The 25,642-nt window shown below is 42.0% G+C and overlaps 1 protein-coding gene across 5 annotated transcripts; it reads left to right on the top strand.

Moving 5' to 3' along the window:
* Window positions 1-249: 249 nt before the first annotated feature.
* LOC115205108 (interferon-induced protein 44-like) lies at window positions 250-24,485 on the top strand. Of its 5 annotated transcripts, none has more exons than XM_029770780.1 (8): window positions 250-564; window positions 9,368-9,461; window positions 10,144-10,177; window positions 12,454-12,652; window positions 22,847-22,999; window positions 23,153-23,324; window positions 23,648-23,748; window positions 24,165-24,485. In XM_029770780.1, the coding sequence occupies exons 2-8, from the start codon at window positions 9,401-9,403 to the stop codon at window positions 24,333-24,335; spliced, it is 891 nt and encodes a 296-aa protein (XP_029626640.1). In that variant the 5' UTR covers window positions 250-564; window positions 9,368-9,400; the 3' UTR covers window positions 24,336-24,485. The 5 variants fall into 5 exon arrangements, with proteins under 5 accessions (XP_029626640.1, XP_029626648.1, XP_029626624.1 ...); XM_029770788.1 differs by lacking the exon at window positions 250-564 and adding an exon at window positions 4,775-5,062 and having other exon boundaries at window positions 9,371-9,461; XM_029770764.1 differs by lacking the exon at window positions 250-564 and adding an exon at window positions 4,775-5,062.
* The last annotated feature ends 1,157 nt before the right edge of the window (window positions 24,486-25,642 follow it).

Here is a 25,642-nt window from a genome sequence, read left to right as displayed (position 1 = left end):
AAAGTATCTTTTAGTGTTTTCTTAATTTGTCCAATGTTGATATGGTCCCAGAAAATTGTACATCAGCAGTAATATTTTAAGATAACGGTAGAGCACTTTCAGTAAAAATCAAAAAATGTGATTAAGATGCATTTTGCACACAACACTCACATAGTCTGAACAGACCTGGGTAAAAAATATCAGCTACATAAAATGCACTAATAAAAATAATACAAACTGCAGCACACAGGTAATCTTGATTCCAACAAATGAATGGATCTTTTAACTATTGTTTCAGTCTTGGTCGACCTTCATCAGGGTAGCTAAATAAAGTGCCCCTGAAATATTTGAAGTATTGGACAGTATGTATTTGACCCCAGGTCTGAGTCTGTGATACAGGCAGGGTTAGTTAGAGTCACACCTGTTTACAGAAATTGTGGCAGACAAGACAGAAGTGAAAGTAAAAGTAGGAGCCTGATCGGTGTGTGGGTGGGTAGTCTGTTTTATGTACAGTAATTCCATTGGACTTTGTCTTTAAAGGGATGTGGCTGTTTAAATCAACTACACCACCTATGCCTACTGCAGGTAAGTTGTAGTGTGTTTGTATGTACAGTATGCTCTCTGTTCCTGTATCGGTTGAACTCAGTTCACGTCCTATGTGTCAGTTGAAAGGCCTCTTTAGTGTCCTAAGTTTTCATAACTGTGACCTGAATTGCCTACCGTCTGTAAGCTGTTAGTGTCTTAACGACCGTTCCACAGGTGCATGTTCATTAATTGTTTATGGTTCATTGAAGAAGCATGGGAAACAGTGTTTAACCACTTTACAATGAAAATCTGAAGTTATTTGGATTTTTACCAATTATCTTTGAAAGACAGGGTCCTGGAAAAAGGGACGTTTCTTTTTCTGCGGAGTTAATATATTATATATGTATACAGTTGAAGTCAGAAGTTTACATACACTTAAGTTGGAGTCATTAAAACTCATTTTTCAACCACTCCACAAATTACTTGTTAACAAACTATAGTTTTGGCAAGTCGGTTGGGACATCTACTTTGTGGATGACACAAGTAATTTTTCCAACAATTGTTTACATGCCGATTATTTCACTTATAATTCACTGTATCACAATTCCAATGGGTCAGAAGTTTACATACACTGAGTTGACTGTGTCTTTAAACAGCTTGGAAAATTCCAGAAAATGATGTCATGGCTTTAGAAACTCCTGATAGGCTAATTGACATAATTTGAGTCAATTGGCGGTGTACCTGTGGATGTATTTCAAGGCCTACCTTCAAACTCAGTGCCTCTTTGCTTGACATCATGCGAAAATCTAAATAAAACGCTGTAGACCTCCACAAATCTGGTTCATCCTTGGGAGCAATTTCCAAACATCTGAAGGTACAACGTTCATCTGTACAAACAATAGTACGCAAGTATAAACATCATGGGACCACGCAGCCAACATACCGCTCAGGAAGGAGACGCGTTCTGTCTCCTAGAGATGAACGTACTTTGGTGCGAAAAGTGCAAATCAATCCCAGAACAACATCAAAGGAGCTTGCGAAGATGCTGGAGGAAACGGGTACAAAATATCTATTTCCACAGTAAAACGAGTCCTATATATCGACATAACCTGCAAGGCCGCTCAGCAAGGAAGAAGCCACTGCTCCAAAACTGCCATAAAAAAGCCAGACTACGGTTTGCAACTGCACGTGGGGACAAAGATCGTACTTTTTGGAGAAATGTCCTCTGGTCTGATGAACCAAAAATATAACTGTTTGGCCATAATGACCATCGTTATGTTTGGAGGAAAAAGAGGGAGGCTTGAAAACCGAAGAACACCATCCCAACAGTGAAGCATGGGGGTGGCAGCATCATGTTGTGGGGGTGCTTTGCTGCAGGAGGGACTGGTGCACTTCACAAAATAGATGCCATCATGAGGAAGGGAAATTATGAGGATATATTGAAGCAACATCTCAAGACATCAGTCAGGAAGTTATGCTTGGTCGCAAATGGGTCTTCCAAATGGACAATGACCCCAAGCATACTTCCAAAGTTGTGGCAAAATGGCATAAGGACAACAAAGCCAAGGTATTGGAGTGGCCATCACATATCCCTGACCTCAATCCTATAGAAAATTTGTGGGCAGAACTGAAAAAGCGTGTGCGAGCAAGGAGGCCTACAAACCTGACTCAGTTACATCAGCTCTGTCAGGAGGAATGGGCCAAAATTCACCCAACTTACTGTGGGATGCTTGTAGAAGGCTACCCGAAACATTTGACCCAAGTTAAACAATTTAAAGGCAATGTTACCAAATTCTTATTGAGTGTATGTAAACTTCTGATCCATGTGATGAAAGAAATAAAAGCTGAAATAAATAATTCTCTTAACTACTATTCTGAAATTTCACATTCTTAAAATAAAGTGGTGATCCTAACTGACCTAAAATAGGGAATTTCTACTAGGATTAAAAGTTAGGAATTGTGAAAAAAATGAGTTTAAATGTATTTTGCTAAGGTGTATGTAAACTTTGGACTTCAACTGTATATAAACTGATTAAACAGCATGATAATTTCACAGATGCACCATGATCATTACACAGATGCTGGGGACAATAATAGTTATAGTGCTGACGTTGCTTCCAGAGGCAGTTTGTAACTCGGTTGTGAATGTTGCAACCGAGAACAGACGATTTTTACTCGCTATGCGCTTCAGCAATCGGAGGTCCCGTTCTGTGAGTTTGTGTGGCCTACCACTTCGCGGCTGAGTCGTTGTTGCTCCTAGACATTTCCACTTCACAATAACAGCACTTACAGTTGACCGGGGCAGCTCTAGCAAGGTGGAAATTTGACAAACTGACTTGTTGGAAAGGTGGCATCCTATGACAGTGCCACGTTGAAAGTCACTGAGCTCTTCAATTTGGGCCATTCTACTGCCAATGTTTGTCTTTGGAGATTGCATGACTGTGTGCTCGATTTTATACACCTGTCAGCAATGGGTGTGGCTGAAAAAGCTGAATCCACTAATTTGATGGGGTGTCCACATACTTTTATATTAGTGTATCGCTCAGATATAGGACAGACACTTCAGGACAAACTTCCTTTAGATTTTATTTTTTGGGTGGGGGCTATCTGTTGTTCCATGTAGTGAATCTGTTATTCCATGCGTTTGTATGGGCTAATAGCAATAAGGCCAAATCACATTTTTCAGCAAATAATTTAGATACTTAAAGGGGTCTTAAAATTCTAAATTAAATAGCAAAATTATCTTTGGTATGACCTTAAAACAATTCCATATAGCTTAGTAGACATATGTAAACTAACAGTTACATAAATCAGGAATGCAGACAGGCTTTATCTGAGCTACTGTGTCAACACATCACCACCTGTTGTTATGTTGGTTACCTACTGATCAAAAAAGGATGTTATTATGATTATTTATTTTTTCAAAGACGTATTGCTAAATTAAAGGTTTACGGAAATACAGGCATGTACCACATTACTACAAGACAAAACAGCTCAATCAAGCCTGATGGTCTTGTAAGTATAAAAGCAAAGCTTGCTTTCAGTAAATAAAAAAAGCATGACTGTTCTGACTTACAAAATTTCGAATAAAAATATCAGATTTCTCTGTTGGGGCAGCATTTCCCAATTCTCTTAACACGGGGTACCAACTGTTGGCCTTCAAATCCAAACTAAATCACCCAACATTTCACTAAATGCTTCACTTCACATAGTGTTGCCCCTGCATTCACATAGAAAAAAACTGACTGAGGACAAACCAACACAATTGCATTGAAGTGAATATGCCTTATTATTTTTGCTCTTATGGATAGATGTATAAGCATTTTTTCTATTGTATTGACTCATTTCACCATCCTTAACACTGTCCTTCCCATAATGACGTTTCAGAAGCATTTCTCTTAAGTGGGAAGGAAAAACATCCTGCATTTACAGTAGACTGGAACCTGCAACCCTGCAGTCGCAGGGCAATCACTTGCACTATAAGAGCCAAACCTCTTGTTACACCTACAGGAATTGTCACGTCCTGACCCTAGTAAGATGTAATTTTCTATAGTAGAGTAGGGCAGGGCGTGACAGGGGGTGTTTTTTTTGTTCTATGTTTTCTATTTCTATGTTTTAGTTCTAGTTGTTCTATTTCTATGTTGGGATTGTTTGGGGTTGATCTCTAATTGGAGGCAGGTGATCCTCATTTGCCTCTGATTAGAGATCATATTTAAGTAGGGGTTTTTCTCTTCCTGTTTTGTGGGTGATTATATTTTGTGAGTGTTTGTTCCTCCTGCATCACGGTTTGGTTTGTGCTTAAGTTTACTTTGTTATTGCATTCAGTTTCAATATCTAATAAATATGTGGAACAAAACCGAAGCTGCCTTTTGGTCCGCCCCTTCTAACAAGCGTGACAGGAATGTTGATTTTACTTTAAGATTGTAATCTTAATTGTCAGTGTCACAGATCCAATTACATAACTTTTTATATGAACAAGGCCTGTTTTGGGGAAATCATGTGACACAGTTAGGGGGTGATTGGCCATCTGACAATTCTGGTAAATGCCAGATGGGCTGGACCATTTTTTTTGTTGGGTGGGCTAGTCGAAATTGACACCCTCCGGACCTCGAAGACCAAATGCGGCTCCAGGGGGAAATACATTTGACACCCCTGCCTTACTATATACCTATGTTTGTCCTCTGTAACTGTGTGCCTCTGCTTGCTGAAATCCATAATTTATAAAATGTTAATCATTTACAACCAACGACTGATTCCTCTGATCATGTAACATTTCAAAATACAATTGCGGGGAAAAAAACACCGCTTTGGAAGCTTCGTCCCTTTGTTCAATAGCAACTATTTTACAACCAAGATATCTGATATGGGTTTGAGATATGGAGCGGCGCTCGTAATGATGTGGACTGGTGTGATAAAATGTCAGGGCCGAATTCTTGTCCCAGTCCACCACTGGACACAGTAAAATGAAAGTGAAATCTAGAATTATGTAGAGCATAGGCAGTTGAACAAAGAGAGACCGCAGGTATAACTTTGCTCATTTGAGAATCCGGTTGACAAGGTACGTGGCAGAACTTGGCAAGGTACATTTCTGAGCAATTAAAATTGATAGAGTATGAAATTATATAATACTTATATAACTTAATTATATGATATTAATAGACCAATGGTAATAAAACTGGGCTTTCAATTGTTTTGGAATAGGCTGGTAGACCTGATACTGTAAATGTACAGAGAACAGATCATAGAGATAATAGAAATATAGGTGTATATATGAGCTATGTATATCCTGATATATATATATATATGGCTCTGTAAAAATTTAATTAGAAAGCTGGTTGTTTGGATCCTGGACACGTTCCAAGCCGTGCTGTATTGACCATCACAGGCACGCTATGCCTGTTACGCTTCAATCTGAATTATCACTGCGCCTCCATAAGAAAATCATCATGTTCATGTTGCTGTCTGTGATCATCTCTTGTATTTATCTCAAATCGCACATTATTTCCCATCGCTTCTAGCGTTTGGTTTGGTACAGCGGGGTTAACATGCCTAGCTGTCTGCCTGCCCTCGGAAGATTGGTTTCACTTTTGAAGTGCTGAACTCTCCTGTATTCTACGGTACCATAGAGAGCGAACGGGTGTCCCGACGAGACTACATTTTTTGTGAGCCAGGCGAAATGACACATCAACCCCATTATTATGGAAATATCCAAGTAAATTCGAATAGAAGAAAATCTAAAACAAACGAAAATGCAGCAACTGCAGTAGCGGTCCGTCTGTAAAAGCAATGGGGAAGCCAAGCCAGGGAAAAAGCCATATTACAACCGGTGTTGTGATAATTGTATTGTTTTAGGGCATGGAAACATTAGAGCCATAGCAATAGTTCAAAAGAAACAGACATGTCATCCTGCTAACTCCTCTGAAATGGGTACACATGTTCTGGAAAATTCCCAATAGGCGTAACCATAGCAACAGTAAATATTTGGCCATAGCACTGTTACAGAAATAAACAGTCATGCCCACTCCTCAGACAGGTGCATGTCTAATGGTGTCTAATGACCTCGAGCACATATAGAGTGCACTGTTCTTGCTGGCTCCTCTGAAATGTATAATGGCCACACATGTTCTGGAAAATATCCAATACAGCCAAACCTGGATGATGCTGGGCCAATTGTGTACCGCCCTATGGGACTCCCAATCACGGCCAGTTGTGATACATAACTTGATTTATTTAATCTCTGAAAAACTTCACAGAGTGGTGAAAGTGCACATTGATGTGGATGCTCCTTTACAATAAATATTGAGGGTCTTATTCTGGTGACATGATGATCGATGCTCGACTGCCAATTGTGAAATAAAAATATTCTTGCTCTTATCCATACTAATCTTATAATGTAGACTAGCTTACCCGCACAGGCTACCCGCACTATATCTGTGAGCTGTTGACGAGCCACATTTGCTATTTAACGCAACAGTTTGTGACAAAACTATAGGTAGACTTGAAAATGCGATGGAAACAGTGAAATTTAGATTTTTATTCAGTACATGAAAATGTAAGCGAAAAATAACATTTTGTGTACACTAAGTCATCATGCACTGATTTTGAGTCACACAAAATCGTGTGTTCACTACTCAGACAATTAATCCACAGATAAAAGGGGAAACCTAGTTAGTTTTTAGTTTGTTTTCTTTGATTAATCTCTCATCCTTCATGCTTCTTCTTCTGTGGATTTTATATGGCGGATGGCAACCAACTTTAAGGTGCATTACCGCCACCGACTGGAGTGTGGAACTTGTTCATCTTTCAATCACCCACGTGGGTTTGTATGCTCCTAAAAACCAATAAGTGGATGGGAGAGGCGGGACTTGCAACTCGTCAAGCATCTAAAATAGAACACCCAAGTATTTTAGCGTCTGGCCACGTAGGCGCCCGTTGACGTGCACGGACAGTTTGGATGAAATGATTGAAGAACATGTACGTGTAAATGTATTTTGCAATGCTCCCGCACGCAATGCAGCTGGTTTGATCAGCATGTTAATAAAGATTTCCAAAAACTATTTAGTCTAATCAACATAAGCTAAATATCATGTGGGTGTCCATTATGTAATGCAAATCAAATTGTATTTGTTACATGCGCCGAATACAACAACTTTACAGTAAAATGCTTACTTACAAGCCCTTAACCAACAATGCAGTTTTAAGAAAAATAAGTGTTAAGTAAAAAATAGATAAGTAAAAAAATGTATTAACAAAAAGAGCAGTAGTAAAATAAAATAACAATAGGGAGGCTATATACAGGGGGCACCGGTACAGAGTCAATGTGCGGGGGCACAGGTTAGTCGAGGTAATTGAGGTAATATGTACATGTGGGTAGAGTTAAAGTGACTATGCATAGATAATAAACAAAGAGTAGCAGCAGTGTAAAAGAGAGGGGGGGAATGCAAATAGTCCGGGTAGCCATTTCATTAGCAGTTCAGGAGAAGGGGGTAGAAGCTGTTAAGTAGCCTTTTGGACCTATAGAGGTCCTGGACGGCAGGAAGCTTGGCCCCTGTGATGTACTGGGCCATACGCACTACCCTCTGTAGTGCCTTGCGGTCGGAGGCCGAGCAGTTGCCATACCAGAAAGTGTTTCAACCAGTCAGGATGCTCTCGATGGTTTAGCTGTAGAACTTTTTGAGGATCTGAAGAACCATGCCAAATCTTTTCAGTCTCCTGAGGGGGAATAGGCTTTGTCGTGCCCTCTTCACGACTGTCTTGGTGTGTTTGGACCATGTTAGTTTCCTGGGGATGTGGACACCAAGGAACTTGAAGCTCTTAACCTTCTCCACTACAGCCCCGGCGATGAGAATGGGGGCGTGCTCGGTCCTCCTTTTCCTGTAGTCCACAATCATGTCCTTTGTCTTGATCACATTGAGGGAGAGGTTGTTATCCTGGAACCGGACGGCCAGGTTTCTGACCTTCTCCCTATAGACTGTCTCATCGTTGTCGTGATCAGGCTTACCGCTGTTGTGTCATCAGCAAACTTAATGATGGTGTTGGAGTTGTGCTTGTCCACACAGTCGTGGGTGAGCAGGGAGTACTGGAGGGGACTGAGCACGCACCCCTGAGGGGCCCCCGTGTTGAGGATCAGCGTGGCAGATGTGTTGTTACCTACCCTTACCACCTGGGGGGCGGCCCGTCAGGAAGTCCAGGATCCAGTTGCAGAGGGAGGTGTTTAGTCCCAGGGTCCTTAGCTTAGTGATGAGCTTTGAGGGCACTGTGGTGTTGAACGCTGAGCTGTAGTCAATGAATAGCATTCTCACATAGGTGTTCCTCTTGGCCAGGTGGGAAAGGGCAGTATGGAGTGCAATAGATATTGCATCATCTGTGGATCTGTTGGGGTGGTATGCAAATTGGAGTGGGTTTAGGGTTTCTGGGATAATGGGGTTAATGTGAGCCATGACCAGCCTTTCAAAGTACTTCATGGCTACAGACGTGAGTGCTATGGGTCGGTAGTCATTTAGGCAGGTTATCTTAGTATTCTTGGGCACAGGGACTGTGGTGGTCTGCTTGAAACATGTTGGTATTACAGACTCAGTCAGGGACAGGTTGAAAATGTCAATGAAGACACTTGCCAGTTGGTCAGCGCATGCTCGGATCACACGTCTTGTTAATCCGTCTGGCCCTGCGGCCTTGTGAATGTTGACCTGCTTAAAAGTCCTACTCACATCGGCTACGGAGAGCGTGATCACATAGTCATCCAAAACAGCTGATGCTGTTATGCATGCTTCAGTGTTGCTTGCCTCAAAGCGAGCATAGTTAATTAACCAACCCCCTAGAGTCGATTGATGCACCGGTGTAACATATTAAAAAAATCCCCATCAAAATCCCTCAGTTTAAACTAGAGATATGTTGTTTTGCATTGTATGCGTCTTAATCCACCGCACTTGTGGTGAAAGGTGGCATAGCTGGAGCGGTGTTTGTCAGACCATGAGACATCCTGAAAATGAGACATCTCCCCCAAAAGTGTCATGGGACTTGTCTGAAGGTACCGATTTTAAAAAAATGAATGGAAATATAAAGTTAGTTCAGTGCCTACCCCAAAAAGGAGTTAAATATGTGTAAAAATATATATATATACACAATACCAGTCAAAAGTTTGGACACACCTACTCATTCATATAATTTCTACATTGTTGAATAATAGTGAAGACATCAAAACTATGAAATAACACATATGGAATCATGAAGTAACCAAAAAAGTGTTAAACAAATCAAAATATATTTTATTTTTGAGATTCTTCAAAGTAGCCACCCTATGATGTTTACATAATTTGTTCTAGAATTTTGCATACATTTTCCACACTATTTACATTATATTTAGTAGTTGAACAGACCTGAATCACTGGACAAAGATATGGGATCAAAACAAACAGCCCTAGCCCAAGACCCAGCCACAGCTCCAGCTCCACCTAAAGGTAAGATGTGCATGTGTTCAAATGCATGGGGTTAAATTCTGATTGTTTAAAAATGTATGTAAGGGGCTATGCGTTCTATGGAAAATAATGAACGACGGGGAAGGTGTGTTCCATGATGCGCTAGCAGAGAGGAATTGACCTTCCACGGAGTTGCGTTATTTTTCTGGAGAACTCATAGAGCCCCGAGTTGATTATCCCTTTAATACCATGGCTATAATTTAACACAATTGCAACTAGATATGTGTTAATTTTCCCATAGAAACTATAAAGTCTGTTTGTTTCAGTTACCATGGCAACTACTGTAGCTATCTAAACTTGCTAGCTACTTCAGTGGATGTTGAACACATTTCTAGCTAGCAAGTGTTATAGGGAAATAATGCATGCTCTAGAATGCCCTTCAAGCCAATCAGAAAGGAGTATTCAACAATGCCATGGTATAATATGATATTTCAAGTAAATGGAAACCATAACAATAACACAGAAAATATAAATATATGTGAATAATGTGACTATATTGTGTATATTGGATGCATATTGGGGCCTTGGAACAAAGAGAACCTCCCATTCTGTGATTGTCCCCCCTGGGGTTTTTACATTGCTATGAAATTTAATTTGTGGGTGATGGGTGATGTAAGATGTATGTTGCACCTATATCAAAGTATGCACTCAATGTATTTTGCAGTTTTTGACAAACCATGGAGGAATACACCTTGGGGGTAAGTTTTAAATAATCAACTCCCTTTGTGATTTTGAGTTTCTGAGCTTTTAGAGCTTATATAAAGAGAAAGTTGTTTATTATCTCCAGCATGTACCAGTCTACATGGGAAAACAGCACATTTCTATGTTCTGTAGTTAAAAATATAAGGAAAAATGCGGAGATATACTATAATACTATGAGATTCGCAGTGATGCGGGGAGCAGGGAAATGCTCTCCCCTGGCTGGAAACTCTTTGCAGGTTTTGAAAATGACTGTTTTTTTACAATGTGAACACGCTTTTTTAGGACCTTTCTTCTTATCTTTTTAACTGCAATTTTTTTTTGCCATTTTTACATAGACATTGGTATGGTGCTGGAGATACAAATATGAGGTTGAAAAGTGGTGGAATTGCCCTTTAAGTTGCCAGCAGCATACCGCCCTGTATACCACTGCTGACTTGCTTCTGAAGCTAAGCAGGGTTGGTCCTGGATGGAAGACCAGATTCTGCTGGAAGTGGTGTTGGAGGTCCAGTAGGGGCACTCTTCTCTCTGGTCTAAGGAGATCCCAATGCCCCAGGGCAATGAAGGGGACATTGCCCAGCATAGGGAGCTATCTTTCAGATGGGACTTTAAAACGGGTATCCTGAATCTCTGTGGTCACTAAATATCCCATGGCACTTCGTAAGAGTAGGGGTGTTAAAGCTGATCCTGGCTAAATACCCAATCATACCATAATGGCCACTGAATTGTTCCAATTGGCTCATTCATCCCCTCTCCTCCCAAATCAAATCAAATCAAATCAAATTTATTTATATAGCCCTTCGTACATCAGCTGAAATCTCAAAGTGCTGTACAGAAACCCAGCCTAAAACCCCAAACAGCAAGCAATGCATGTGAAAGAAGCACGGTGGCTGGGAAAAACTCCCTAGGAAAAAACTCCTGAGAAAGGCCAAAAACCTAGGAAGAAACCTAGAGAGGAACCAGGCTATGAGGGGTGGCCAGTCCTCTTCTGGCTGTGCCGGGTGGATATTATAACAGAACATGGTCAAGATGTTAAAATGTTCGTAAATGACCAGCATGGTCAAATAATAATAATCATAGTAATTGTCGAGGGTGCAACAAGCACGTCCGGTGAACAGGTCAGGGTTCCGTAGCCGCAGGCAGAACAGTTGAAACTGGAGCAGCAGCATGGCCAGGTGGACTGGGGACAGCAAGGAGTCATCATGCCAGGTAGTCCTAGGGCTCAGGTCCTCCGAGAGAAAGAAAGAAAGAAAGAGAGAATTAGAGAGAGCATATTTACATTCACACAGGACACCGGATAAGACAAGAGAATACTCCAGATGTAACAGACTGACCCTAGCCCCCCGACACATAAACTACTGCAGCATAAATACTGGAGGCTGAGACAGGAGGGATCAGAAGACACTGTGGCCCCATCCGATGATACCCCCGGACAGGGCCAAACAGGCAGGATATAACCCCACCCACTTTGCCAAAGCACAGCCCCCACACCACTAGAGGGATATCTACAACCACCAACTTACCGTCCGAAGACAAGGCCGAGTATAGCCCACAAAGATGTCCCCCGTGTAACTCTTCCCCAGGTTGTTGCTGTAAAATAAAATATGTTCTCAGTTGTCTTACCTGGTAAAATAAGGGTCAATAAATACGTTTTCTTTAATGATAAACACTTATGGCCAATGTCGACTAGGGAGCGATGCTTTGCCTAGCTACGCTAACTTTGTCCAGAGTGGTTTGCCATTTGAGTGCTAGCAAGCCGACAGTATGCTAGGTCACAGGAGGTTGGTGACACCTTAATTGGGGAGAACGGGCTTGTGGTAATGGCTGGAACGACATAAGTGGAATGGTATCAAATACATCAAATATGGTTTCCATGTGTTTGATTCCATTCCATTTTCTCCGTTCCAGCCATTATTATGAGCTGTACTCCCCTCAGCAGCCTCCACTGTGCTAGGTATCAACAGTCAATCATCGCCTGACATCACCCCTAGTGGACATTTACCGTTATGCAGTGAGTAACCTAAGTTGTTGAGGTATTCTGACTTGAGATCCTCACGTGCAACTTACTCAGACTTGCATGTTAATCAGTCACTGATGACAATGGGAGATTGTGAAAATTTGATCTCACAATAGAATACTGCCCATCATCAATTTTGTAACCCAGTATATTAAAAAAATGAACTGAAAAAGGCCATTTGTAACAGTCAAAAAGGTATTCCCACATACTGTAACATTACATTGCAATCAGGACACTGAACTTGTTTTTCTCCAACAGTGGAAAAGATGAGTTGTTGGAGGACCTGAGGGCATATGTTCCATGTAATCCTGACATAGATGTTAGGATTCTGCTAGATGGACCAATCGGAGCAGGCAAATCCAGCTTCATCAACTCCATCAACAATGTCTTTCAAAATAAAATTACAATGAAAGCCCAGGTTGATTCTGCTATGGCTGATAAAAGCTTCACCACAACGGTAAGGCTGTGTACAGATTATTTTTAGCTTAGACCTAATGCTTACTGGTCCCGTGTGGCTCAGTTGGTAGAGCATGGTGTTTGCAACGCCAGGGTTGTGGGTTTGATTCCCACAGGGGACCAGTACGGGAAAAAAAATGTATGAAATGTATGCATTCCCTACTGTAAGTCGCTCTGGATAAGAGCGTCTGCTAAATGACTAAAATGTAAAGGTAAATACTATGTATTAACCATACTACATACTACTTAGAACATAGTATTAAGTAAAAATGTATGCAGTATACAGTATTATATAACGCATCATCTAATGCACTAAAGTGTTGTTTCACAACATTTGTTCATTTCAGTACAGCCCATCGTCCTTATCTGATTATCAGCTGTTGTCAAAGACACTGGTTTGAAAAGACGATTTGCTTCCTTATAATTGTACAGCAAATTCATTATAGTAAACAAAAGCAGAAATGAGTATGACATCCTGGCATTTACAGTATATTCAATTTTGTAATTTCACATACTACAACATGTTCAATTACTATCGCATATCCCAAAAGCCTATATTGAGTAAGCTAGGACAAGTATTTGGTCACGGCCTAAGTCATTTTGCACATATTATAGAAGTTCAGGGTAGCAAACATAGACATACAGTAAATGAACGCAACCAGGGTTTTAATTATCAATTGCGTTGTTTCCCGCCATCCGTCCCATGATCTGATTATCAGGTGTTGTCAGGTTTTGTCAAACACGCAACGATTGTCTTCCTGCAGCGAATTTCAATAGCATGCAGCGAATTTTACAAGATAAATAGCTTTAATGAGAATGACTTCCTGGCATTTAAAGCGTTTTAAAATGTCACATATTATAAAACCTTCTATTGTCATATACCCAAAAAGCCTACTATTTAGAATGGAAGTATGGGTATTCGGACATGTCCATGGACATCTTTCACATTGGATTATAGTAAGGGATAGTTAAACAACATATTTCAATATCTGTTTCCTTACTTTGAAAGGAGGGATTGCAATCCACTCTTCGGTTTTGTTAAACTAGCCACTGCCAACAATTAGCAACATTAGATCAATTCCCCAAGTTTACATTTATTTTGGATTTACTTAAGATGTTGTAGTTTCGTATTATATTCCTTTGGAATAAATAAATCATTTAGTGGAACTGACAGCGTGTAACGTCTCTCTACGAGAGATGGGTGTAGGAGTCAGGCGCAGGAGAAAAGATCATTCCAATAACAGAGTTGAATAAAGTCCATCAAAAAAACATACAGGCACCGGACCAAAATAATGTCACCCAAACATACAGTGAGGGAAAAAAGTATTTGATCCCCTGCTGATTTTGTACGTTTGCCCACTGACAAAGAAATTATCAGTCTATAATTTTAATGGTAGGTTTATTTGAACAGTGAGAGACAGAATAACAACAAAAATATCCAGAAAAACGCATGTCAAAAATGTTATAAATTGATTTGCATTTTAATGAGGGAAATAAGTATTTGACCCCCTCTCAATCAGAAAGATTTCTGGCTCCTAAGTGTCTTTTATACAAGTAACGAGCTGAGATTAGGAGCACACTCTTAAAGGGAGTGCTCCTAACCGCAGCTTGTTACTTGTATAAAAGACACCTGTCCACAGAAGCAATCAATCAATCAGATTCCAAACTCTTCACCATGGCCAAGACCAAAGAGCTCTCCAAGGATGTCAGGGACAAGATTGTAGACTTACACAAGGCTGGAATGGGCTACAAGACCATCGCCAAGCAGCTTGGTGAGAAGGTGACAACATTTGGTGCGATTATTCGCAAATGGAAGAAACACAAAAGAACTATCAATATCCCTCGGCCTGGGGCTCCATGCAAGATCTCACCTCGTGGAGTTGCAATGATCATGAGAACGGTGAGGAATCAGCCCAGAACTACACGGGAGAATCTTGTCAATGATCTCAAGGCAGCTGGGACCATAGTCACCAAGAAAACAATTGGTAACACACTACGCCGTGAAGGACTGAAATCCTGCAGCACCCGCAAGGTCCCCCTGCTCAAGAATACATATACATGCCCGTCTGAAGTTTGACAATGAACATCTGAATGATTCAGAGGACAACTGGTGAAATTGTTGTGGTCAGATGAGACCAAAATGGAGCTCTTTGGCATCAACTCAACTTGCCGTGTTTGGAGGAGGAGGAATGCTGCCTATGACCCCAAGAACACCATCTCCACCGTCAAACATGGAGGTGGAAACATTATGCTTTGGGGGTGTTTTTCTGCTAAGGGGAGAGGACAACTTCACCACATCAAAGGGACGATGTACGTGGCCATGTACCGTCAAATCTTGGGTGAGAACCTCAGCCAGGGCATTGAAAATAGGTCGTGGATGGGTATTCCAGCATGACAATGACCCAAAACACACGGCCAAGGCAACAAAGGAGTAGCTCAAGAAGAAGCACATTAAGGTCCTGGAGTGGCCTAGCCAGTCTCCAGACCTTAATCCCATAGAAAATCTGTAGAGGGAGCTGAAGGTTCGAGTTGCCAAACGTCAGCCTCGAAACCTTCATGACTTGGAGAAGATCTGCAAAGAGGAGTGGGACAAAATCCCTTCTGAGATGTGTGCAAACCTGGTGGCCAACTACAAGAAACGTCTGACCTCTGTGACTGGCAACAAGGGTTTTGCCACCAAGTTCTAAGTCATGTTTTGCAGAGGGGTCAAATACTTATTTCCCTCATTAAAATGCAAATCATTTTATAACATTTTTGACATGTGTTTTTCTGGATTTTTTTGTCATTATTCTGTCTCTCACTGTTCAAATACACCTACCATTAAAATTATAGACTGATAATTTCTTTGTAAGTGGGCAAACGTACAAAATCAGCAGGGGATCAAATACTTGTTCCCCCCACTGTAAAACAGGGAAACGAATATAAACCCGCACGACACAAAGCGGGTAGAGAGAAAATAATTACCCACACTAATCAACCCAAACAAGGAACAGGTGCACAACCAAAACAGACAAGACTAAACGAAAAAGATAAAAGGATAAGTGGCAGCTAGTAGACCGGCGACGACGACTGCCGAGCACCACCCGAACAGGGAGAGGAGCCACCTTCGGTGGAAGTTGTGACACAGCGTTTTAAAACTTCTCTAGGGTAGGGGGCAGTATTTTGACGTCCGGATGAAAGGCGTGCCCCAATTAAACTGCCTGCTACTCAGGCTCAGAAGATAGGATATGCATATTATTTGTAGATTTGGATAGAAAACACTCTGAAGTTTCTAAAACTGTTTGAATTATGTCTGTGAGTATAACAGAACTCATATGGCAGGCAAAAACCTGAAAAAAATCCAACCAGGAAGTGTGGAAATCTGAGGCTTGTAGTTTTTTAAGTGATTGCCTTTACAGTACACAATGACTTATGGTTAATTTTGCACTCCCTAAGGCTTACACTAGATGTCAACAGTCTTTAGAACGTTGTTTCATGCTTTTACTGTGAATTTGAAGCGAACAAGAGGGCCTGGAGTCAGATGAGTGAAGAAATGACATGAGCTCAGAGGCGCGCTCTCACGTGAGTGTGAGCTATGTTCCTTTTCTTTTCTGAAGACATTGGAATTGTCCGGTTGGAATATTACTGAAGATTTATGTTTAAAACATCCTAAAGATTGATGCTATACATCGTTTGACATATTTCTACGAATGTAAATATAACTTTTTTTGACTTTTCGTTGTGACATTTTCGCGCGCTTCCTGCATTTGGAGTAGTGGACTGAACGCGCGAACAAAAAGGAGGTGTTTGGACATAAATGATGGACTTTATCGAACAAAACAAACATTTATTGTGGACCTGGGATTTCTGGGAGTGCATTCTGATGAAGATCATCAAAGGTAAGTGAATATTTATAATATTATTTCTGAGTTTTATTGACTCCACACAATGGCGGGTTTGGTTTTGTGTCTGAACGCTGTACTCAGATTATTGCAAAGTGTGCTTTCGCTGTAAAGTTTTTTGAAATATGACACAGCGGTTGCATTAAGGAGAAGTGTATCTATAATTCTTTGAATTACAGTTTAATATTTTATCAACGTTTATGATGAGTATTTCTGTAAATAATGTGCTCATTCACCAGAAGTTTTGGGAGGCAAAACATTTCTGAACATTACACGCCAATGTAAAAGGGGGTTTTTGGATATAAATATGAACTTTATCGAGCAAAACATACATGTATTGTGTAACATGAAGTTCTATGAGTGTCATCTGATGAAGATCATCAAAGGTTAGTGATTCATTTTAGCTGTATTTCTGGTTTTTGTGACGCCTCTCCATGCTTGGAAAATGGCTGTGTTGTTTTTCTTGTCAAGGTGATGTCCTAACATAATCTAATGCTATGCTTTCGCCGTAAAGCCTTTTTGAAATCAGACAATGTGGTTGGATTAACGACAAGATTATCTTTAAAATGGTGTAAAATACTTGTATGTGTGAGAAATTTGAATTATGAGATTTTTGTTGTTTTGAATTTGGCGCCCTGCTATTTCACTGGCTGTTGAATAGTGTGTCCCGCAGGGGGGACGGTCACGTCCCACATACCCAAGAGAGGTTAACTACTTTGCAGATATGAAATAAACGGACAATCATATCAGTAAAAAATATCATATTCACAGTTTATGCTACAAAACCAACTAAATAAGACGTTTTAAAAATAGGTTCTATTTGAAATCAAAATTCCAAATGCTTGGGAATGTCAATACAATTAAACTAGCAAGGGCAATGATCAGTCATAGCGTGGCTAATAGGCTAGCTTATCTATTTATGTAGCTATTTATTTAGAAAGCTAAAAAACACAGAGCCTAACGTTAGCTATCTGGCTACCTAGCTAGCTTCTGGGAGGATGTTATGTCAGGGTTGCCATGTCTGCAGGTTTCTTGCCAAATTGGGCTACTTTGAAAATGTCGCAGGTGAAAAAGTATTGCGGGTTATTGGGCTACTTCTAAATTGGACGGGGGGGCCGCCATGGCATTTCTCTATAAAAGGGGCAGTTACTACATTCATTTTTGGACTTATAAATTAATGATATGTACCCATTGATTCTTGAAGAATATATCTTATAAATGCCTCATGAGCTTAGTTCAACTGTCGTACCCTATCAGAACCCAAATATAAGTTTGTTTACACCAACTTTTGCAAATAAAGAAAGTGTAAACAAACACTTTAGAGCCTCAAAACATGGTTAAAACTAAAACTGTTATCATGAATGGTTAGTGCTAGCATCTATCGCTCTGTCTATGAATTTGAGAGTGGTTACATTTCTCAGTCTCCAGCTTTTTACCCGACCAGGGGCAGGGCGTCCGCTTTGTTATTGTTTCTACTGCTGATTGCCACTTTAAAAATATATATTTCACTGTGACCTGCTGCTGCTGACTATCAAGCAGTAAGGCAGTCTATTGCTGAGTGAGTGAGTGAGTGAGTGAGTGAGTGAGTGAGTGAGTGAGTGAGTGAGTGAGTGAGTGAGGGGTATGTCTGTGTTGAGAGAGCACTACAGCAGGCAGTTGAGTCACTTGAGTGAGAGGAGACAGAGCAGCACCAATGCACTTCATGATAACTTTTTACCAGTTGGCTATGTAGGCTCTGTCTCCTCTCACTCAAGTGACTCAACTGCCTGCTGTAGTGCTCTCTCAACACAGACATACCACTCACTCACTCACTCACTCACTCACTCACTCACTCACTCACTCACTCACTCACTAGCCAGCTATTTCCGTCCCCCGCGACGCCATTCTTCCATACCCAGCCAACTATTACCGACGAGCAGCATTGTAGAAACTAAATACATTACAAAGGAACGGACTTGATTAGTGTTATGTTATGTTAGCTAGCTACAAAGTTGCTTTTGTATAATAGCCAACCTCTACCGACTAGCAGCACTGTAGAAACTATTACATTACAACGGAATGACTTGATTAGTGTAGTGTTGTGTTAGTTAGCTAGCATTTTCGTCATTTTAGTCAATAAGATTTTCGCAACGTAAGCTTAACTTTCTGAACATTCGAGACGTGTAGTCCACTTGTCATTCCAATCTCCTTTGCATTACCGTAGCCTCTTCTGTAGCTTGTCAACTATGTGTCTGTCTATCCCTGTTCTCTCCCCTCTGCACAGGCCATACAAACGCTTCACACCGCGTGGCCGCTGCCACTCTAACCTGGTGGTCCCCGCGCGCACGACCCACGTGGAGTTCCAGGTCTCCGGCAGCCTCTGGAACTGCCGGTCTGCGGCCAACAAGGCTGAGTTCATCTCAGTCTATGCTACCCTCCAGTCCCTAGACTTCCTGGCGCTGACGGAAACATGGATTACCACAGATAACACTGCTACTCCTACTGCTCTCTCCTCGTCTGCCTACGTGTTCTCGCATACCCCTAGAGCATCGAGCCAGCGGGGTGGTGGCACTGGAATCCTCATCTCTCCCAAGTGGACATTCTCTCTTTCTCCCCTGACCCGTCTGTCTATCTCCTCATTTGAATTCCATGCTGTCACAGTTACCAGCCCTTTCAAGCTTAACATCCTTATCATTTATCGCCCTCCAGGTTCCCTTGGAGAGTTCATCAATGAGCTTGACGCCTTGATAAGTTCCTTCCCTGAGGATGGCTCACCTCTCACAGTTCTGGGTGACTTTAACCTCCCCACGTCTACCTTTGACTCATTCCTCTCTGCCTCCTTCTTTCCACTCCTCTCCTCTTTTGACCTCACCCTCTCACCTTCCCCCCCTACTCACAAGGCAGGCAATCCGCTTGACCTCATCTTTACTAGATGCTGTTTTTCCACTAATCTCATTGCAACTCCCCTCCAAGTCTCCGACCACTACCTTGTATCCTTTTCCCTCTCGCTCTCATCCAACACTTCTCACTCTGCCCCTACTCGGATGGTATTGCGCCGTCCCAACCTTCGCTCTCTCTCTCCCGCTACTCTCTCCTCTTCCATCCTATCATCTCTTCCCTCTGCTCAAACCTTCTCCAACCTATCTCCTGATTCTGCCTCCTCAACCCTCCTCTCCTCCCTTTCTGCATCCTTCGATTTTCTCTGTCCCCTATCCTCCAGGCCGGCTCGGTCCTCCACTCCTGCGCCGTGGCTCGACGACTCACTGCGAGCTCACAGAACAGGGCTCCGGGCAGCCGAGCGGAAATGGAGGAAAACTCGCCTCCCTGCGGACCTGGCATCCTTTCACGCCCTCCTCTCTACATTTTCCTCTTCTGTCTCTGCTGCTAAAGCCACTTTCTACCACTCTAAATTCCAAGCATCTGCCTCTAACCCTAGGAAGCTCTTTGCTACCTTCTCCTCCCTCCTGAATCCTCCTCCCCTCCCCCCCCTCCTCTCTCTCTGTGGATGACTTCGTCAACCATTTTGAAAAGAAGGCTGATGACATCCGATCCTCGTTTGCTAAGCCAAACGACACCGCTGGTCCTGCTCACACTGCCCTACCCTGTGCTTTGACCTCTTTCTCCCCTCTCTCTCCAGATGAAATCTCGCGTCTCGTGACGGCCGGCCGCCCAACAACCTGCCCACTTGACCCTATCCCCTCCTCTCTTCTCCAGACCATTTCCGGAGACCTTCTCCCCTACCTCACCTCGCTCATCAACTCATCCTTGACCGCTGGCTACGTCCCTTCCGTCTTCAAGAGAGCGAGAGTTGCACCCCTTCTGAAAAAACCTACACTCGATCCCTCCGATATCAACAACTACAGACCAGTATCCCTTCTTTCTTTTCTCTCCAAAACTCTTGAACGTGCCGTCCTTGGCCAGCTCTCCTGCTATCTCTCTCAGAATGACCTTCTTGATCCTAATCAGTCAGGTTTCAAGACTGGGCATTCAACTGAGACTGCTCTTCTCTGTGTCACGGAGGCTCTCCGCACTGCTAAAGCTAACTCTCTCTCCTCTGCTCTCATCCTTCTAGACCTATCTGCTGCCTTTGATACTGTGAACCATCAGATCCTCCTCTCCACCCTCTCCGAGCTGGGCATCTCCGGCGCGGCCCACGCTTGGATTGCGTCCTACCTGACAGGTCGCTCCTACCAGGTGGCGTGGCGAGAATCTGTCTCCGCACCACGTGCTCTCACCACTGGTGTCCCCCAGGGCTCAGTTCTAGGCCCTCTCCTATTCTCACTATACACCAAGTCACTTGGCTCGGTCATATCCTCACATGGTCTCTCCTATCATTGCTACGCAGACGACACACAATTAATCTTCTCCTTTCCCCCTTCTGATAACCAGGTGGCGAATCGCATCTCTGCATGTCTGGCAGACATATCAGTGTGGATGACGGCTCACCACCTCAAGCTGAACCTCGGCAAGACGGAGCTGCTCTTCCTCCCGGGGAAGGACTGCCCGTTCCATGATCTCACCATCACGGTTGACAACTCCCTTGTGTCCTCCTCCCAGAGTGCTAAGAACCTTGGCGTGACCCTGGACAACACCCTGTCGTTCTCCACTAACATCAAGGCGGTGACCCGATCCTGCAGGTTCATGCTCTACAACATTCGCAGAGTACGACCCTGCCTCACACAGGAAGCGGCACGTCCTAGTCCAGGCACTTGTCATCTCCCGTCTGGATTACTGCAACTCGCTGTTGGCTGGGCTCCCTGCCTGTGCCATTAAACCCCTACAACTCATCCAGAACGCCGCAGCCCGTCTGGTGTTCAACCTTCCCAAGTTCTCTCACGTCACCCCGCTCCTCTCTCCACTGGCTTACAGTTGAAGCTCGCATCCGCTACAAGTCCATGGTGCTTGCCTACGGAGCTGTGAGGGGAACGGCACCTCCATACCTTCAGGCTCTGATCAGGCCCTACACCCAAACAAGGGCACTGCGTTCATCCACCTCTGGCCTGCTCGCCTCCCTACCTCTGAGGAAGCACAGTTCCCGCTCAGCCCAGTCAAAACTGTTCGCTGCTCTGGCACCCCAATGGTGGAACAAGCTCCCTCACGACGCCAGGACAGCGGAGTCAATCACCACCTTCCGGAGACACCTGAAACCCCACCTCTTTAAGGAATACCTGGGATAGGATAAAGTAATCCTTCTAACCCCCCCCCCCCCAAAAAAGATTTAGATGCACTATTGTAAAGTGGTTGTTCCACTGGATATCTTAAGGTGAATGCACCAATTTGTAAGTCGCTCTGGATAAGAGCGTCTGCTAAATGACTGAAATGTAAATGTTAAATGTAGGCTATTTCCATTGTCATTATGGAGACACCTATTACCAACCCTTTTCCCATAAAAAAATATTAACGTGCTAGAACTGATGCGCATCAAGAAATAATGTCTACAAAGCACAGGAAAACAATTTTAGGCGCACTAGTTCGCATTAGATAAATTCACTCAGAGGTGGTTTAAACGGCATTCTATTGTCCACTTTGCTTATGGAAAACCTGTCAAGCTAAGGATTTTATGGATGCTCAGTTCCTGATTCTCGAGCGCTACCCGAGTGGAACTTTGAAATAAGTTATGGAACTCTTTCGTGTGCTTCTGTTATGGGTAAAAGTCCATAATGAAATTGACATTAAATGTGGCTTTTGGTGAATGTTTTCTAATGATCTAAAGTCACACTATCACATGATGGGAAATGGCTTATGTGCATATAGGCTTACTGTAGCTTTGACTGGCTAGAGTGCACTGGTTTGTGTAGAGGTCCTGGACAAGACAGATTATTTTATTATTAGGTTTTATTTACTGCAGTGTATATTAATTGTCCAAACGCACGGCCGCTTTCCCGCTCTATATTGCGATATAATTTTCACAAATGCATTACTCTACGTAATTCCAAAACAATCTAGGAAAGTATGAAAATGTGAAAATGACCACATCTAAGTGCTCTCTTCTCAGAAAATAAAAAAGGGCGTCATATTCTTCCTGGGGGTTTATATGAACAGATGTTACTAAGATTTCATGTTGCTAAAATTCTCTCAGTTCCACTTTAATAGGAACATTTTGTTTTTCTTGAGAGATTGTGATATTGGTTGCAGGGTTGGGGTCAATTCCATTAAAATTCCAGTCATTTCAGAAAGTAAACCAAATTCCAATTATACAATTTCCTAATTGAAAAGCATTGACGAAAATTCTAATTGCAATTTAAGTGTATTTCCTTAATTGACTGGAATTTAAATGGAATTGACCACAACCCTGATTGTTTGATGAATTAATGTACTTTTCTTTCTCATTTCAGTACAAAACACACAAAATTGAGAATCGAAAAACTGGATCCTATTACCGGTTTGTCTTCAATGATGTCATGGGGTTTGAGAAACTGAGTGGCAAAGGAGTGCATGAAGATGACCTCATAAAAGCACTGAGAGGACATGTGAAAGAGGGCCACAAGGTAAAATATTCTAACAACAGCACTGCATGCTCATTACTATGTGAAAGAGATTTTGTGAAGGAATTATTAAATTCCTGCCATTGTTTACATGCTGGAACTCAATATGAACTCACAATGATGTCTTATTTTTTTACTTTGTCTCATTCTGTCTAGTTCAATCCGAGTCATCCATTGACCGAGGGCGATGTTGGCTACAATACGTCCCCCAGTCCAAGTGACAGAGCCCACTGCCTGGTCAGTCTGATTCCAGCAGATAAGATTACTGTCATGGATGATGATGTCATCAAGAAGATGAGGGCCATTAGAGTAGTGGCAAGTGAATTGGGTAAGTGAAATACATTATTGAGCACTATTACTGTCGTCACCGATATATAAGATAAAATATATACTGTAGCTACCCTGGTTTATAAGTGCGGATATCGACTCTGCCACTTGAGCATGCTTTTGTGGCACAGTCGATGGCACGCTGGGCTTCGGGCCAGAAGGTTGAGGGTTCGAGCCGCACTCCTGGCCCGTTTCACTACAATACTTTATTGTCCTTTGTGCTCACAACACAACACCCTGAGAGACACACACACACATACACACACATGCAATGGGTCAGTCACAGTACACATAGGCAAATACTTATTAGAGACTCTTTTTCAGGAATTCCCCAAATGGTCATCCTCTCCAGGGTTGATATCGCTTGTCCATTGGTGAAAGAAAATTTGACCGATTTGTATCTAAGCAAGTACATCAAGGAGCTGGTGAGACACTTTCTTGAACTTAATAGGGTCATAATACTCCTCCCAAAGTTAAAGGGGAAGATCAGTATTTTACAACTTTGTTTTCTAACAGGCACCTCCATGCCCCTACCACTCCAATAGATTTTTAGCTAGTGGTGGTATGAGTTAACTGAAGCTTGTAGTGGCTGTTTAAAGAAAACCAATGGATTACAGTTTCTCCTTGCCCATAAACTACTAAGGTTGAGGAAACATCTACCATTAAGTTGTAAAATACTGAACTTCTCCTTTAAATCACATTGTATAGTGAGCTAAAATGTAGATTCCAGCAGCAACAAAAACAATTACATCACTATCCAAACATTGACAACACAGTCCAAATACTTTTCGAAGGCACATGCGTATGTGCATATTAAACTCATTTTATGTTTTTGTTGAAGATGGAGAAATGCAGTATAAAGCTGGGCGTCCCAGTGAACTGCATCCTTCCTGTGAGGAACTACCATGAGGAAATCGACTTGCACAAAGACATGGATGTGCTGTTATTGAAAGCACTGAAGCAGATGGTCAACTTTGGAGACGATTTCCTAAAGGCGATGGAACAATCTTAGATAAAAGTTGTGCCTATCGATACCATCTGTGTCCAGCATGCCCGCCATAGTATAGCATGTATTGTGGTCTCAGCCATAGTTGAAAATGGCAAAAACAGCTGCCCATTGATATAGTGTGATAGAATGAAATGTGCCTTAATTATAACAAAATAACAATACAGCATCATCATGTGTACCAGTAACATACCATGTTTGGCATGTTCTAGTGTACTACAAAATAGATGGCTCTGTCACGTTCTGACCTGTAAAGGTGTTATTTGTTAGTGTTTAGCTTGGTCAGGACGTGGCAGGGGGTATTTGTTTTATGTGGTTCAGGGTGGTTGTGTGTATGTGTCCATGTAGAGAGGGGTATTTGATTTATTAGTCCAGGGTTTTGGTTATTGTTCTATGTTAGTTTATTTCTATGTTCTGTCTAGTCATTTGTATTTCTATGTTTAGTTAATTGGTGTTGGGGCCTTCAGTTGGAGGCAGCTGTCTATCGTTGCCTCTGATTGAAGGTCCTATAATTAGGGGTGTGTTTGTATTGTGGATTGTGGGTAGTTGTATTCTGTTTTGTGCTTGTCACATGACAGAACTGTTAGTGCCGTTTCTGTTAATTGTATACGTGTTTATTTTGTTTCTCCTTCTTATATATTAAAAAGAGAGGATGAGTATACTCTTCCCTGTTGCGTCTTGGTCCTCCACACACGACACTCGTTACAGGCTCTCCTATTCTTAACACTTTGCCCAGTCATATTCAAGGTTAGAACTACCTTTTTAGGGTTTCTGATGCTTCGAGCCTTGAGTTGCATTTTTTATAACATATCTACAGTATTTCACTTTTTAATGTGTATAGAATTGCTTACTAGGTGTTGTCCCATGTATTCTGTAACCACTCCCTCTTCAAATCAGGGTTGATTGGAAAAATCTGTTCAAAAGAGGACATTGTATTATCATATCTTTGTACTCCCTGACGAAGGCCATGCAGCTGAGTTTTTAAACTTTGTTTCTATTGAACATGCTATACAACTAAAGGCATTTTAATTTTCTGAAGAGTACCTTGGTCCTCGTTTCTTTTTGATGACCAATTTACCCCTTTTACCAAAGAGCACCTTCTGTCTACCAAAATCTACTATTGTGTACCTTAGCAGCGCTTCCCTTCCTTTTTTCTACTAGTAAAATAATATGTCAAACTTTCAACGGTTGTATGCATTTTGTTGCCAAGATATAGTTTCACATCCAACCAGAACACCTCATTATGTAAACAATTACAAAATGTGTTCAATCGATTCAGTTTCTAGTTCACAAAAACTGCATTCACTGGTAAC

The sequence above is a fragment of the Salmo trutta genome, chromosome 1, assembly GCF_901001165.1.
Source record: "Salmo trutta chromosome 1, fSalTru1.1, whole genome shotgun sequence".
Classification (NCBI taxonomy): domain Eukaryota; kingdom Metazoa; phylum Chordata; class Actinopteri; order Salmoniformes; family Salmonidae; genus Salmo; species Salmo trutta.
Note: the sequence above shows the minus strand (reverse complement) of the source record. Positions and strands in the feature narration are given on the sequence as shown.